General features: G+C 36.6%; 1 protein-coding gene across 9 annotated transcripts in view; it reads right to left on the bottom strand.

Moving 5' to 3' along the window:
- The window catches only part of LOC100118566 (coiled-coil domain-containing protein AGAP005037), a 1,551,999-nt gene that overhangs the window by 178,949 nt on the left and 1,356,835 nt on the right, over positions 1-16,215 (bottom strand). Inside the window, exon 22 of one of the 9 annotated variants that reach the window (XM_031921007.2) lies at positions 7,440-7,950. The exons of the other annotated variants lie outside the window; for them this stretch is intronic. Within the exon in view, the coding sequence (XP_031776867.1) occupies positions 7,816-7,950 (135 nt within the window). The 3' untranslated portion in view covers positions 7,440-7,815. Of the gene's footprint in view, positions 1-7,439; positions 7,951-16,215 lie in introns of those variants that run through there. 9 annotated transcript variants of the gene reach the window in all.

The following is a 16,215-nucleotide window of genomic DNA, read 5'->3' on the forward strand; positions in this document are numbered from 1 at the left end:
TTCTTCCTTATAGAGATACAAATATATTTATATGTATGTACACGATATATTTGTGTCTATCCCTCCTCTATATCAGATGTAATTTGAATACGTATTGACGGTTGACAATCTCGTTTTGCCGAGCCTGCAGAGGAAACTGCGATATTCGATGTCTGCTTTTTAAATAATAGTTTTAGTAAAATTAACGGCTAAACAGGGATAACTCCTTTTATTCCACACTTGATTAGAATAGCTACTTTTTATGCCTGAAATTTGTTATAATATGCCAGAAATATTTTTTTTTAATCATGTAACTTCTACTGCGAGGTCCACCCCATTATCAAACGTAGCATGCTTAACGCTCTTGTTATAAAAAACACTTTGATTGAAAACCCAAAATTGCCTCCGCCAAAACTAAGCACTATGTCCGTATAGCTTATATTCTAATATAGCAATATGAAACAAGCTATATAGTCCAAAATAAACTTTTTTTATATATTCTACAGAAAATTTGCAAAAAAAAAAGGTATGAATGTGTTTTTACTTGAAATATTTCTATTTTGAGTCATAAGCCATTTTAGTTGTCAGAAAAAGCAACAATTTTGAAAATTTTAATTTTTGATATGGCCATAACTTGAAACTGGACGTACTCAGAGGTCTGCAAATTTACTTGTGTTCTTTTAGAGGTATACTGGACTAGTATACTTATTTTTGCCAGGATTTGAAAAATTTTCCTACGGGTTGACGTGGAATAGCCCATTCATATATAAACACACACGCAAGCACACACACGCGCGTGCACACGCAAACGCACACCCATGAGGGTGAGGCTGTACCCTCATGTGGCGCATCCTCAGGTGGCAGATAAAGTAGTTCTCGACGTAGGCATACAGTGCTACGTACGATGTGCTACCTGCAGAGGATAGGAGAGAAATAAAATATCTCTCGTGGACGAAAAGCCTATCGAAGACCTATTAAAACCCACCACATAAAACAAGGCTAGATCTTAAGAGCAAGGTTGAACAGATGCTCGCCGGTTACTGCAGTGCAACTTAACTTCCACTGCTGAGGGGGGGGGGGGGAAGATGTGAGATAAACTGGGTTCTGACACTTCTAGGCTGCCGGTAAGTACATGGGCTAGGGGCGGTTTAGCCTACCTGCTATGGCTTCTCTATCAACCGGCGAAAATCCTGATGGTTATGGCGATGCCGGGTGGCGCCCGGACAAGGCCCTACCATAGACAAAAGAAGGGCTTCACTACCCTCCTCTGGATGCTTTTTCAGGATGACTCGCGCTGCTGCACAAGACTAGAATACACGCCTGCGAGGCTAGGTTTGGAGAGAAAGACAAGTAGAAAGTATGTGGGAGGAGCAGAGAAACAAAAATTAATAAAAAAAAAGTGATACGTACACCTAAGAGAAAAAATTTGGTCCCTTATCCAAAAAACAGACAACAACATCAGTCTGGAAAACACAAGCACTAGCGCCATGGATGCGGCTACTTCAAGCGCAAGAAAGAAAATACTCAAAGCCTGGAAAAAAATCCAAACAGTAGAGGAGAATAGTAAGAAGAGTAAAGAGAAGATACGACAAAAACTAGACTCTGTGGACGCAGTAGTATCAGTTGCGAAGAATATCCACAAGCCCGTGAAAAACGACGTAGCGATGATTATGAGGCTGGCCAAACGTCTAGAAGATGAATAAGTGGCATTAAACAAGAATCAGGAAAGCTTTGGATTAATGCTCAGCCAAATAGAAACTCCACCGGGCCTGCAGCTTATCGATAAGAAGGACGAAGCGATGCAGACGGTAGGAACGTCGATCCCGACAAAACAGCCAACAAGAATGACGTTGGTTAAATCGGGAATGACACCAAGCAAGCGAAAAAAAATGTTTCTAAGCTAACTGAAAGGGCAACCAGAGAGTCGCAAGAAGAGAACGAAGAAAAATAATGAGGAAGCCTTTGGGGCAGGCAGATCTGAATCCTCGACACAGGAGCATACAGAAGAAGGGAAAATGCCGTGACAGAAGGTAACCACAAAAAAAGGCAAAAATAAAAAATAAAACAAGGCAAAAAGATGGAAATGAAAGTACTAGAGCAACGTGTCCAAAAGACTCTTATAAAGTATGGAAGCAACGGAAAATACCTAACATATATGCTGAAATTCTAAGAAAGATGAAAGCAGACCCCAAACTGGAGGCACTTGGGAATAGCGTTGACAGAATATGCAAGACAGCGTCAGGGAACCTACTAATGGAACTTTGGCGTTCTAAAGAAGCAAAGACAAGTGAACTTCAAGATGCGGTTAGAGAGGTACTCGAGAATAGGGCCACAATAAAGGCACTCCAGCATGAGTTGGTTTTTGAAATAAAGGAGCTTGATATGCTCACCTCTGGGCAGGATAGATAGATGCTCTGCAAAGAAAGTTCACTAAAAGTAACAAACTGGTGGATAAGACTGCGATAAAGAAGGTACGAAAAACCTACGGAAATACGCAGACTGCTGTCATCCAGCTGTCAGCCCAGATGACCCAACAAGCAATCTCATAAGAAAAGATCAAGGTGGGTTGGATAAACTGCAGAATAAGGGAGATAAGACGGGAGAGACTATAAATGCTATAAATGCTTGGGCTTTGTACATATTTCTAAAATGTGTACCAGCACGCTATACCGAAATCAATGCTGCTTTAAATGCGGTACATCAAGACATGCAGCAAAAAGCTGCAACAACAAGCCAAGTTGTATTCTCTGTCGCGGAAAAGATGAAGTAGAAAAAAGTGACCATGCTGCGGGTAGTTACGCATGCCCAGCCTACCAAGCAGCATTAAGAGTAGCAAAAAAGATAATATGAAAATAGCACATCACCGTATAGAATAGTACAATAGTACAATACAAAAAAAATAATACAATAGTATAATCACTGTAAAGAAGCTCAGGACCTCCTTCGCCAGTATGTCCGTGTGGAGAAGATAGACGCAGCCATTGCGTGGAAGCAATACAGAAACCTGGTAGAGTCAACATGGGAATCTGATGGATCAGGTAAAGCGTCGATCTGGGCTTGCAGGGACGCTGCTTTCCAGGAAAAATCAGCTATGCAGATGGAAGGTTTTTTGCAAGCAAAGTTAGCGGGCATACATGTCTACAGCTGCTATACATCACCAAATGCGCTAATCGAAAAATTCGAACGATTGTTAAATTGGTTGGTACAGGATATCGGAGAAAGAAAGCCAGTGAACATTGCCAGTGACTTTAACTTTTGGGCAGTAGAGTGGGGCAGCCAAAGAACTAACCGAAAAGGGCAGGTGCTCCTGGAGGCATTCTCTCCTTTAAATTTGGTATTTTTTCCAATTCGTGCATGAAAAAGGCCCTTTTTCGTGCATGAAAAACGAATAAAAAATCGAGTTTTGCATAGCAACGGGTGGAAAGTTTTTCCTCTCTAGGGTGGAAAGTTTTTCCTCCTGCTGCTCGGATATAGTCAATATTGTGTAAATTAATTTACAAAATATTCTTAGATGATGTTTTAATCACTTGTAATTTACAAAATAGACTCGGATGATGTTTTAAGCACTTGTGTTCGTCTCGGGCGCCGTAGGCGCGCGAGGCTCTCACTCGTGCTCAAACATCATCCTTGCTTAAAAAACCCAATTTTTCCCCCTAGTTACACAATGTACTATTAGCCAGCTTTTTCATTTTTTTTGCCAGCTAAAATATTTTAAAGAAAATGGTCGAAAGTTCAAATCAAATATACTTATAAATGTGTGTGTGTGTCTGCCTGTCTGTCTGTGTGCATATGATTATGTACATATGTGAGTGGGTGTATATGATTATGTATATATGTGTGTGTGTGTGTGTGTCTGTGTCTGTGTATGTATATACGATTATGTGCATATGTGTGTGTGCGTAATCAGAAATCAGTACATGTGCGTTACAAAAAATATGGTGTGCACGAAGTGCTAAGTGGGCTTTATGGCCTCGTGTAGTTGCAGTACTCGTCTGCCGCTCGAACTGCAAACTCCACACTCAACCTTAAAAAGCCTACTTCACACCCTTGGTACACAATACACTATTTTTTAACACATGCAGGATATTTTCATTTTTCGTAACTATTAAGCAGGCGTAAAGTAGCAGATTTTTTTATAAGCAGGCAAAAAAAGATGGCAGCGGGCAAAAAAGTAAGCAGTAAGAAAAAAATCGGCAGCGGAAAAAAAATTGTTTGCCCGCTGCTAACTTTTTTTACCAGCTGACGAAATTTTGCTGTAAACTGCAAATTTTTAGTTTGTAAAGATTTTGAAAATTTTGAAAATTTTGAAAATTTAAAAATTCAAAAATTTTACAAATTTTACAAATTTTTCAAATTTTTAAATCTCAAAAAATTTTGAAAATCTAAATATTCTTTTGAATTTTTTAAATTTTCTTAGATTTTAAAGATTTTAATAAATATTAATACTTGTGTTAATTAATGAAAATGTTAATAAAGAGTAATACTATTATTTCTAAATATTCATGGCTGTGCAATTGTCGTATAGAAAAACAACCAATTTACTCCCGTTTTATAGCCATGAAAAACGTAAAAATCCATAAATGCGTAACAAAAATTGTGTTGTGCACCAATGGCTAAGCGGGCTTTTTGACCTCGTGTGGTTTGCCTTCGGCTTGTGCTACCTCGCCTTCACTCGTACTGCAAACTCCACTCTCAGTCTAAAAAAGCCCACTTTACGCCCTTGGTACACAATATACTATTACGCTTAGTACAGTAACTCAAATATAATAAATATGTAGTTGATTTTCAGACTAAATAAATTTATAATGCGTAGGGGAGAGGGAGGCTAATTTAAACACATTTTTTGTCGCTTCATGCTTTAAAACGGTTCCATCTACTGGAAATGAGAATTGTATATAAATGTACATAAGTGTGTATTTTTGTTGTATTTCGACAGAAAAACGTTCGGAACTTGCAACAGAATTATACATTTTTGTACATTTATATACAATTTTGTACATTTTTTTATAATTTAGCAATTTCGTTTTGAATTTTCCACACTAATGTACATTTATGTACATTTATATACACTCTCGTACAGATTCGAACATTTTGTATAGCATTATACAGAAACGTACACGTACATACGCGGACATACGCAAACGTACGCAGCTGTAGCTAAACGTGTGAGAATGTAGTCAACTAAAAAAAACAATGATTGTTACAGACGCGACCCTAGGTGGAGTCCAGTTTTTTCTAAAAGTGCTAAGTTTTTATATTAGTTAGTTTACAAGATTAATTAGGCTACTACAAATTAACTCCCTATTAAAAATTTTACTCAAGATCGTATGTAAGAACTTACGTAAGATCTTATATCAGATCTTACGTAAGTTCGAACACCTTCCTTCGCGTCAATACAGGCTTCGCAACTGTTTGTGAAGCTTCTCCGGGCTTCAACCCTGATCTCTTTCACACATTATTATCGTACGTGATCCATTTTGCATCGCCCGTAATTAGTTGTTTCAAAAAAGGCTCGATTTCGTTTTGTTTCAGCAGGGATTTACAAATTAAAACTCGATCCGTTAAATTTTTTGACGTTAAGGGGTCAAGCCTGGGTTAAATCCTGCAAAAAAACAAAAAGATATTCTTCTTACCAAAAAATTTTTGATTTGATGTAATTTGAAAAAAAAAATTCTATTGAAAATATATAAAATATACACCATTTTTATCGAAAAAAAAACATGTATATACCTTGTAAAATCATTGACCAAAATTCATGACATTTCACTATATAAATAAGTGTTTTCAGTCACTTGCCACGGCTTTTTGAAAGATCCGGACCGTCTTCTTTACTCTATCCGGGCTTAAAATGTACCTTAAAAAATATCAATTAAACATTGCTAGCAACAATGTTTATGGTACATTTTAAACCCGGATAGAGTAAAGAAGACGGTCCGGATCTTTCAAAAAACCGTGGCAAGTGACTAAAAACACTTATTTATATAGTGAAATGTTATGAATATTGGTCAATGATTTTAGAAGGTATATACATGTTTTTTTTCGATAAAAATGGTGTATATTTTATATATTTTCAATCGAATTTTTTTTTTCAAATTACATCAAATGAAACATTTTTTGGTAAGAAGAATATCTTTTTGTTTTTTTGCAGGATTTAACCCAGGCTTGACCCCTTAATTCGTGTGGAACCCAAGTATTAAGCTTCTTTTTATATCCAGTCTTATGAAAATGGTTCAAAACTGTTTCATGGTCGATGTTTAGTTCTATAGCGATGTTGCGCGATGAAATATGTCGGTCTATCTTCATTTTTTCAAGAAGTTTATCGACTTTCTTAACGGTTGTCCGGACAGGGTGAGGTTCATTTTTAAGATCGAAGTTTCAGGAACGAAATCGAGCAAACCATTTCTGATACTGGTATTCACTTAAGCACTCATTACCATAAACACTGAACAATTTCCGATAAGCCTGCGCTGCAGTTTTCCCTTTTTGAAAGTAAAAAAGCAAAATGTGACGAAAGTGGCCTTCTGGAATCTCCATTGTTAAAGCGCAATAATTAGGCAGGACCGCGACACGGAATTGCCTTATAGTTTTGTCATCGAAAAATGTGTGAGATGCGATATCTCACACAATTTTCGACCGATCAGGCTGGTTTTAGAATAAGTCTCCTCTCGCACAAACCTAAAAACTAATTGTTTTCATCTCGATCGTCTACGTTTTTTTAAAATGCGGGCACAATTTGTTCAATTTTTGCGTGTTTTTTGAATTAATATGTTAGTGTTACACGATTATCTCTGAGAAACTTTTATCAATCGGGCTAAAAATTTGTGTGCAAACTCCCCTCGTAATAGTAAGGTGCCAAATTTATTTTGGGCTTGATCCTGCATGTATACGCAGAACGCAGTCACATCCTAAAATCGCTAAAAACGGGTTTTTAGCTCTAACTCGAATTCTATGCATTCTACAAAAAAAAGTTAAATAAAAAAGTTGTAGATCTTGAGAAAATGCAACTCTTTCTTAGCAACACTTGAACGTGAAAATGTTTTTAATTCAAGTTAACAGGCAAAAATTGATTGTTTTATAGCAATAAACCAGTATTTATCATAAAACTTTGAGACTATACATTTTACAAAAAAACCATCAACCTAAAAGTTGTAGATATTTAAAAAACACAACTTTTTACTATGATAAACATTTTTTCAAAACGCTTATACATAAACAAAAACCCTATAAATTTAAATTAGACTTTAAATTTTCCATATTTTTAAAAATTTTTAGATCAAAAGGAATTTTGGGCAGAGCTTTGTTACGTTTGACGTGGAACGTCCCATATATATATATATATATATATATATATATATATATATATATATATATATATATATATATATGGGCGTATAGGGCTATAAAGCGTAGTTTTGTGTGTGTGTGTACATATATATATATATATATATATATATATATATACAAAACTTTACGCTATCTGTTAGAAAGTATCCAAATTATTTTTTCCTCAATCCAATATAAAAGTATACGAAAATGTATAAAAAGGTATACAAGTGACACAGTTGTACGGAAGTATACGGATACACGACTTAACAAAATTTGATTTTTAATAAAAGTGTACAAAGTGTACGAAAGTGTACATAAATGTTGCAACATTTCTAATTTATTTATAATTATTTCTGTTCCACAACGTACAATAGTGTAGAAAAGTGTACAAAAAGTATAAAAATGTATAAAAAACATTTCTGATGAAATACCAAATTATATTGTCGAATCGCAACATACATCCACACTTTTTTACAGTCAGGTACATTTATCTACATTTTTTGATACCTTCTAGAGGGAGCTTTGTAATAGTAACATTTTCAGTTTTGCTAAAACTTCATAGAAATGTATATGGAAGTGTTTAAACTTCAAATCATACCTTTTTAGAAAATGTCCGTATGGCTGGCTGTGTATACTGTCATAATTCTGGAAGTACGGGACCAATCATCATAAAATTTAACATGCATATATATTTTCTAATTCTAAATTAAGAAATTTTTGTTCATGATTCTGACCATTTTATGGTCATTTTATAGCCATTTTTAGATTTTTGAAAAAATATAGTTGCTATTTTTTGATGATATGATTTATACAATCAATTCGGCAAAAGTGTTTTCAAAAGGGCATTAAATTATCCACTTTTTCCCGCAAGATTTTCAAGATTGGTTATTCCGTTCAATTGTTATGATAAAAAGGTGATTTTTAAAAAAAATTAATATCTCTAAAACTAAATTGTTAAACGTTTTGAAAAAATGTATAACAATAATATCTATTTGCTGTAAAAATTTTAAGTCGTTTTAGCGACTAGCTTTTGAGCTGAAAATCAAAACCTAAAAAAATGGGTTTTTATAATACGTGCATCGAAAACGCGCTTTTCGCCTACAAAAATAGGGCGAAAGTAGAGTTTTTTCAAGTCTGAGGCAAAAGGCCTTTTTAGTCCTTTTATGTGTATATATACATATAAACACAGCCATACATACATATATGCATATATCTGAGGCGAAATTACTTACTTTCGTCCCTAGGGAAACAACACTTTCGCCTTAGATATCTGTATTTTCGCGCGCGCGCTCGCGTATATGACAAACACTCATATATGTACACTGAGAGAAAAATCATGGACTCGTTGCTGGTGAGTCCCCCATGGAGTATATCCTGTGCGAGCGGTCTGGAGTAGTTCCAGGTGCTGCCGCATATGATGCAGTAGCGCCACGGAACATTTCCTGTGACAAGTTGAAGCAATATTTCCATAGAGCTATCCGCAATTATCGGGGCAGGCTCATGGAATAGTTGCGGGCGCTCGTACTGCTAGGATACAAAACTCATCAGTGAGTTTGTGACCTAATCAAAAACTTTAAGTTAATTGAATGCACTTTAATAACAAATATCTTATTCATGTGAGTTATAGATAGATGTTTTTACTCGAAGGAAATTGGAATATATGGTTTAGTTGAAATCTTGTGTCTTCCTTGTTATGAAAGGTCATAAATTCTCAAGTATTAATTTATACGCATAGTATAATCTCCACAAAGTTGAGATTGTATCCAATATATTTGAAATATAACTTTTTAATGAATTTGCAAGTATATAGATTAAATAAACTCATGTTTAGAGGAGTTCCTAAAAATTTTGCTTCTATCGGTGATTTGGTCCAAATTTCAACTTTTTATTTAGAGACCTACAAAAATAAAAAAATACTGGCTAATTCTTCACCAAAGCAAGATAAAAAAAGGTATCTATAATATTTTCTGTAAACCTAATAGTTTTTCAATTAAAAATCATGCAAACTTGGAAAAATCAAAATTTGTCAGATTTTCAATGGGCTTGGCTCGTAGCAATATATCATGATATAATTTTAATTAAAAAGTGATGAAAACGAATATTCAACTTTTATACCTATGCTTATAAATTGGATTGTTTTATCCAATCATTATAAAAAAAGTCATAAAGATGGCTGCTAAAACTAGAAAAGTATCTACATAATGCTCTATATGGCAGGGGACATACGTTTGTTGCAAAAAAATAAGAATATCAATTGGTAAATTATGGATACGCAATAATCTAGTATTGATATTTAAACTTTCGAGTCATCATAAATTTGTAAACTTTAAATACTGTCTGGCAGTACAAAAAATTATTATTTTATACTTAAAAAAACAATTGGAGACAAAAATATTGAAGTTTGAACTGATTATGTTATATGCTGATATTATATCATGATATGTTGCTACGGGCTAAGCCCAGCTCTTGAAGTTGTGAAATACTTGTTGCTTACTGCTCTTTTACTACTCGAATTTAACCGTGTAACTTTGTTTGTATCGATAGACTTACAATTTACTGAGTTATATGTGTCAAATTTGCGTATAAAACCACTTATCAGCCATTATATCATGTTTGTTCGAAAAGGTACTTTTTTATTGTATTGAGGTGGTCGGAGTCCGGATCAAACATTAAGATTTTCAAATTTTAAGGTTTAAAATGCAAATAAGGTAGCCTTAACATATATATATATATATATATATATATATATATATATATATATATATATATGGGCGTGTGTGTGTGTATGTGTGTGTGCATATATATATATAATATACACACATGTATGTATATATATATATATATATATATATATATATATATATAATCATATAAACTTGGATTTTTTACGAAAATCGGCGATTTGTTTTAATCTTAAGGAGATGTGGGAGCTGAAAATACTATTTTTCTGTTCCATATAACTTTTTGACTAAAGCTTGCAATGAAAAATCAAGAACAGAGCGCCATAGTGCTGAATTTAGTGAATCATTCTACCGAAAAAAAATACCAATCGGACTTTTGGTTTTTGTAAAAGTTGTGAAATACGACCTGGTGTTTACGCGTGTTTATGCAATTACAGCGCAACCTCAAACACCAATTTTACTTATTAACTTTTTTTAATTTGAAAATTCATCAATATAATGAGCAGAGCGCCATTGGTTTAAGATAAGAGAATTATTCTACCGAAAGAAAATGTCAATATGGTTTTTAGTTTTTTTTTTTTGGCATTTGAAATACTAAATACCCCGTGGCGGATTTGCGAAACTATAATTCCCACCTCCCCTTAAAATCCTCATAACTTTTGATCCAACCTGTCCATTTCAACCATCTAGCCCTTGGATTGAAACTTTTTTCTTCTAATTTCGTATTTAAGAATTAGACTAAACATTTTACTGGTTTCATCAGCTATATATATGGCAATCAAAAAGATCAAAAAACAACTGTAATTGAAGGGCATATATATATATATATATATATATATATATATATATATATATATATATATATATAGCTGATCAAACAATGATAACGTTGATCTAAATTTTTAAAACAAAAGTAGAAATAATAAGGTTCAATTTAAGCCCTGGATTATTGAAATTGAAGGCTGGGATCAAAAGTTATAATGATTTCAGAACTGGGAAAAATGACTGATTTTCGTAAAAAATCCAAGTTTTCATGATTTTTTGCTATTTTCAAGCCGAGACAACTTTCAACCATTTTCAACTCACTAGCCCTTGAATTAACGCTTTCTTCGAATACTTTGAACGTATATATATATATATATATAGGCCTTAATGTGATTATTTAAAAATTCATATGTTGAAGTAGTCTTTAAAACGGCAGTTTTTCAATATGCATGGCGGCTCGAATGATCAAGATTTAACCTAATGAGCGGGCATTCTAGTGCATTAATTTAGTCATCATGAATTTATTTTTATTCTGAAGCATTGTTTCTTAAATTCATCGGTATTATGATTTTAGTGAAAACGAAAGGGTTATGTTATGTATTAAAATTAATAAGCGTTCATACACACACACACACACACTCATGCGGGTAAGCCTGACACCCGTATGTGGCGCGTGGGGGAGAGCTCGCTGGGGGTATATACCTCGTAGGATAGAGCAGAAATAAAATATGCTCCGTGGACCAAATCAGGCCGCCGCGTTTGCCGTGCGTCACAACCTGTAAGCTGCCAAAAGGAGATCCTGGGTGGAGAGGCAATCTGAGGTTGCGAGCCAAAGTGACCTAAACCACCTTTGGCTCCCGCTGACGGCAAGACCGGGGGCCGGTCACATAGCCAATACCAGTCAATCGGCTAAGGCAAGTGCGTGATATTGCTTGATGTCCGCCAGAATCTCTCCAGAGAGCCAAGCACTTTGTTCGAGGTCGAAGGTTCAAGAGAGTGGAGGTAGGCTAAAGCAGTATCGCGTGCTATACTCTGTTATGATGTTTCCAGTCTGGCACCGCTTATAGTCATGTGTTGGGGTCAGCTGCCTTCATAGACGGGGGGATCGACAGTGCTCGGACACATACTGGAATGAAGACTATTATCGAGCATGGAAAATTTAACCGAACAAAGAGAGAAAGCAGGAAAAGGAGCTCTCGAGATCTGGAATACAATCCAGGATGCTAAGCAAGAACAAGAAAGCATATGGGAGAAGATCCAAGACAGGCTGGACTCTATGGATATAATGTTATGTCAAACGCATCCAACATCTATAAGTCTGTTATAAGCGATCTATCGGCGATTATGATCCAGGTTAAGCGGTTTAAAAGAGGACTAGTGGCGCTGGAAAAGAGCAGGGAGAGACCTTGGATTGATGCTAAAAAAAGCGGAAATGTCATTAAACCAGCAGCATATTCAGAAGGAGGACAAGGCATCACAGACGATAGAAACATCAAACGCGGTGACGACAAGAACGCTAAATAAGCGTAAGGCAATGTCACCAAACTAGGTAGAAGAGCGACAAGGAAACTACGCTAAAAGAACGAGGAAAAATAAAGGAGTAGCCTCTGTGGAAGTCGCATCAAAAATCCAATCACAGGTGTCTCCGGAAGAAAAGGCAGACCCACCCTGACAGAAGTTTATTACCAGAAACGAGAAAAAGAGAGAAAATAAGAGGAAAGAGGAGATACGCGAAAGCACTGGTGCCAAAAACAAAAATGGCACTAGAAAACCACGAGAGAGACTCACCAGGTCTGATGCACTTGTTATAAAAGCTGCTAAAGAAAATTCGTACGCTGATATTTTGAGGAAAATAAAAGCGCTCCAATCAAGTAGTTCGAACAACTGCTATTTTGACTCATACAAAACGCAGTAGGGAGGAAACCAATCCTGATTGCAGACGACTTTAATGCGTGGGCTGTGGAGTGGGGCAGCATAATGACTAACCATAAAGGACGAGTTAACCAATGATACACCCACACATTTAGAAGAGAAGACACAGGGCGTATTGTCGACCTGACGTTTGTTAGTAGCAGCCTTATTGGCTTAGTTGATTCATGGACAGTAAGTGAACACTACACACATAATGATCATCAGGCCATAATAATGAAGGTACGAATACCAAAAAGGGGACCCAGCGCGAGTACAACGACAAATTGAGTTAGCTCGAAAACGAAGGACTAGAAGAAATGCAATTGTCTGGAATGGCGAACAGCAAGGCGGAGCAGGTGTCGGTAAACATCACCCGAGCATGTGACACTGCAATGCCACAAAGAGTGGCATACAGTAGGCGACCATCAGTATACTGGTGAATAAGGAGGTTGCGAATGCACATAGCAAGTACGACTGGACCAGAACACGAGAACAACGGGCGAGGAAGAAATACTATAAAACTAGTATGGGCCAGTAAATAGAAGATGCCCGTGGACAAGAAATGAAGAACGCTAAAAGGAGTCTTAAGAAGAAAATCAGCGAAAACAAACGACGGTGCCTTAAGGAATTATAGGATAAGGTCAAACAAGACTCTTGGGGTCGACCATACAAAATCGTCATAAAGAAGATTAATGGAAGCTACATGCCCCCTCCAAAATGCCCAGAGCTATTGAACTGGAAGAGCCAAGTGTCATCGAAAGAGGTTTAAATGAAGAGGCTATCCCACCGTTCGCAATTGAGGAATTGTTAGCCTGTAGAAGGGTAGGAAACAACAAGGCCCCAGGGCTGGATGGCATTTCAAATATTGCGTTGAAGCATTCCATTCATGTTCATCCAGAGGTTTTCGTAGACTTGTACAATCCATATCTAGAAGAGGGAACATTTCCCACAAACTGAAAAAAACAGCGACTAATGCTTCTGCCAAAAGGAAAGAAACCCCCCGAGGTCTTATCATACAGATCACTCTGCATGCTGGATACCCCGGGTAAGATTCTAGAACGCATTATCTGCGTCAAAATGGATCATTTAATAGAAGGAAAAGGTGGATTAGCGGAACACCAATATAGCTTGAGAAAGAAGCGTTTAACCCTGTACAAACAGCGATAGAGAGGAAAACATGGAAGGGAGGAAAAAAGAAGTATTGCGCCATAGTTACATTGGATGTCAAAAATGCATTTAATGCGGCCAGATGGAGTGAAATACACGAGGCACTCCGGAAGCGAGATGTGCCCTTATATATAAGAACGATGATGTCCGACTACTTCAAGGACAAAATTCTATTATATGATACTGAGGACGGTGCCGTAATCGTATGCACGAAAGTTGACTACCGTGTATAGGCAAAGTGCACTAAGAGTGGCGTCTGCTTACCGTACGTTATCGGACGATGCTGCCTTCATTATAGCAGGTATGCCACCCAATGACCTCTTAGCGTTAGTATGAAAGGACGTATTCGAAGCTAGGAGACGATCGAGTGACAAAAGCCAGAAGGAGATCTGGGATACTGCAAGAAAGAAGACAATGGCTGAATGGCAAACAAGATAGGACGCTAGTGGCAAAGGACGATTGACTCATCGCCTTATACCAAGGATAAAAGACTGGATTTGAAGAAGACATGGGAAAGTTAACTACTACCTCACGCAGTTTTTGACCGGGCACGGATGTTTATTGCATCGGTTCAAACTAGACGACTATCCAAACTGCCCAATATGTTCGGATGCAACAGAGGATGTTAAGCATGTTTTTTGCGAGTGCTCACGATATCATCAGGAGCGAGAGGAACTTGAGAGTTATCTTCAGATCAGAGTCACTCCTGAGTCTATTATGATGGCTATGCTGACCGCAGACTTCAGAGGATAGATGGTGTGCAGTCAGCAACTATGCAGCAGACATTCTCAAGAAAGTCAGGAAAGACAAAAAAAGACAGAAGAAGACGAAGAGGACGATTATAGTGATGACGACCACATCAACCAGAAGCGGGCGACAACCTGCGCCCCCGCCCCCCACCCCGCAAAGCATTGCTTAACGGTGGTACCGCAGGGTTCAGGGGCATAGAAGATGGAGCTAGGCACCTTTACCAGGGGTCGATTTAGGCAAAAAGGGCGTTCCTTTTTAAAGCTGGGTGTTTTTTCACCTGGCCGTAGAGCAAATGGGTTAAGTCGGTGGGAATCCGACACACGGCTGACGTTGTGGATAGGGCTGTTTCGACGACCCCATAAACAAAGTTATGCTATGATCTTTCTAAGATTTACCCTAATACCTCTTTCTATAAGAGAGAGAGAAAAAAACACACACATATATATATATATATATATATATATATATATATATATATATATATAAAAACATGTGTTTGTATCGGTAGACATGAAATTTACTAGGTAAGTGTCAAATTTGCATGTAAAACCACTTATTAGCTATTATATCATGTTTGTTTTCAACATAACTTCTAGTAGAAGGTCAGGCCCATTCTAAAACTTTACAACTACTTTTTTACCATAAAAAGGTATTTTTTTACTGTATTGAGGTTGTCGGAGTCCGGATCAAACATTCAGATTTTTATATTATTAGGTTTAAAATGCAAATAAGGTAGCCTTCACATATATATAAGGCTTTCAAAGTATTTTTATTAAAAAATTTAGAAAATTTTACAACAAAAGTATCAGGGTAGTTTTAGTTAAAAATGCATCCCTTATGAGCTACAAATCATTGAAAATAGGCAAAAAATGCAAAAATTGCTTAAAACCTCAACTTTGACCAGCTAGAATTTGAAGCCAAATGGAGGAATCGCGCTGAAATTTTTTTTGGGAGTCAGGTACAACATATAGAACACACACACACACACACACACACATATATATATATATATATATGGACTAAGCTGCGCATATGTGTTGTGTCCCAAATCAATCTATCGCGGTTTAGTAGCAAGGCCCTCCTTTTTGTGAGAACTTTTTATATAATTATTATGACAATAATAATTGCAAGTATGCTTGTCCCGGAATAAGTCACCGTTGACTGTAGAGCTGAACATCTGACGTAAATATCCTTTTATTTTCCTAGTCAATTTTTCTTGTTAATAATATCGCGGAATTCATGTCTCGTTTTTAACGAGCTCGTTAAAATGTCCTTTCTAAGGTTTAGGGAATTTGCCGTCCCTTCTTTCTTTAGCGTATCTTTAACAAAGGCTAACGACGTGTTGCCTGTATTGTTTATTGATATGGCTATGTCTAATTCCATTTCGTTAAATAATACCGTCGAATAGTTAACGCGTACTTCGCGCTACGCTACGAGTCGCACTGTGTTCATGCGTACGGTGCAGCTATGCCGCAGGCGCAGCGTGCCTACTCCGTTAATATTTCTATCGTGTTGTCCATCAGTCGTTTGTCTCTTGATTTCATGACTTTAATTTTACATTCTGATAGGTTTATGGGAGTTTTGCCGGTACTGATCTGAATTTCGCAGCTCGCACCGTCATTAATTTCGTGAACTG

This window comes from Nasonia vitripennis (genome assembly GCF_009193385.2).
Source record: "Nasonia vitripennis strain AsymCx chromosome 1 unlocalized genomic scaffold, Nvit_psr_1.1 chr1_random0005, whole genome shotgun sequence".
In the NCBI taxonomy this organism is placed as follows: Eukaryota; Metazoa; Arthropoda; class Insecta; order Hymenoptera; family Pteromalidae; genus Nasonia; species Nasonia vitripennis.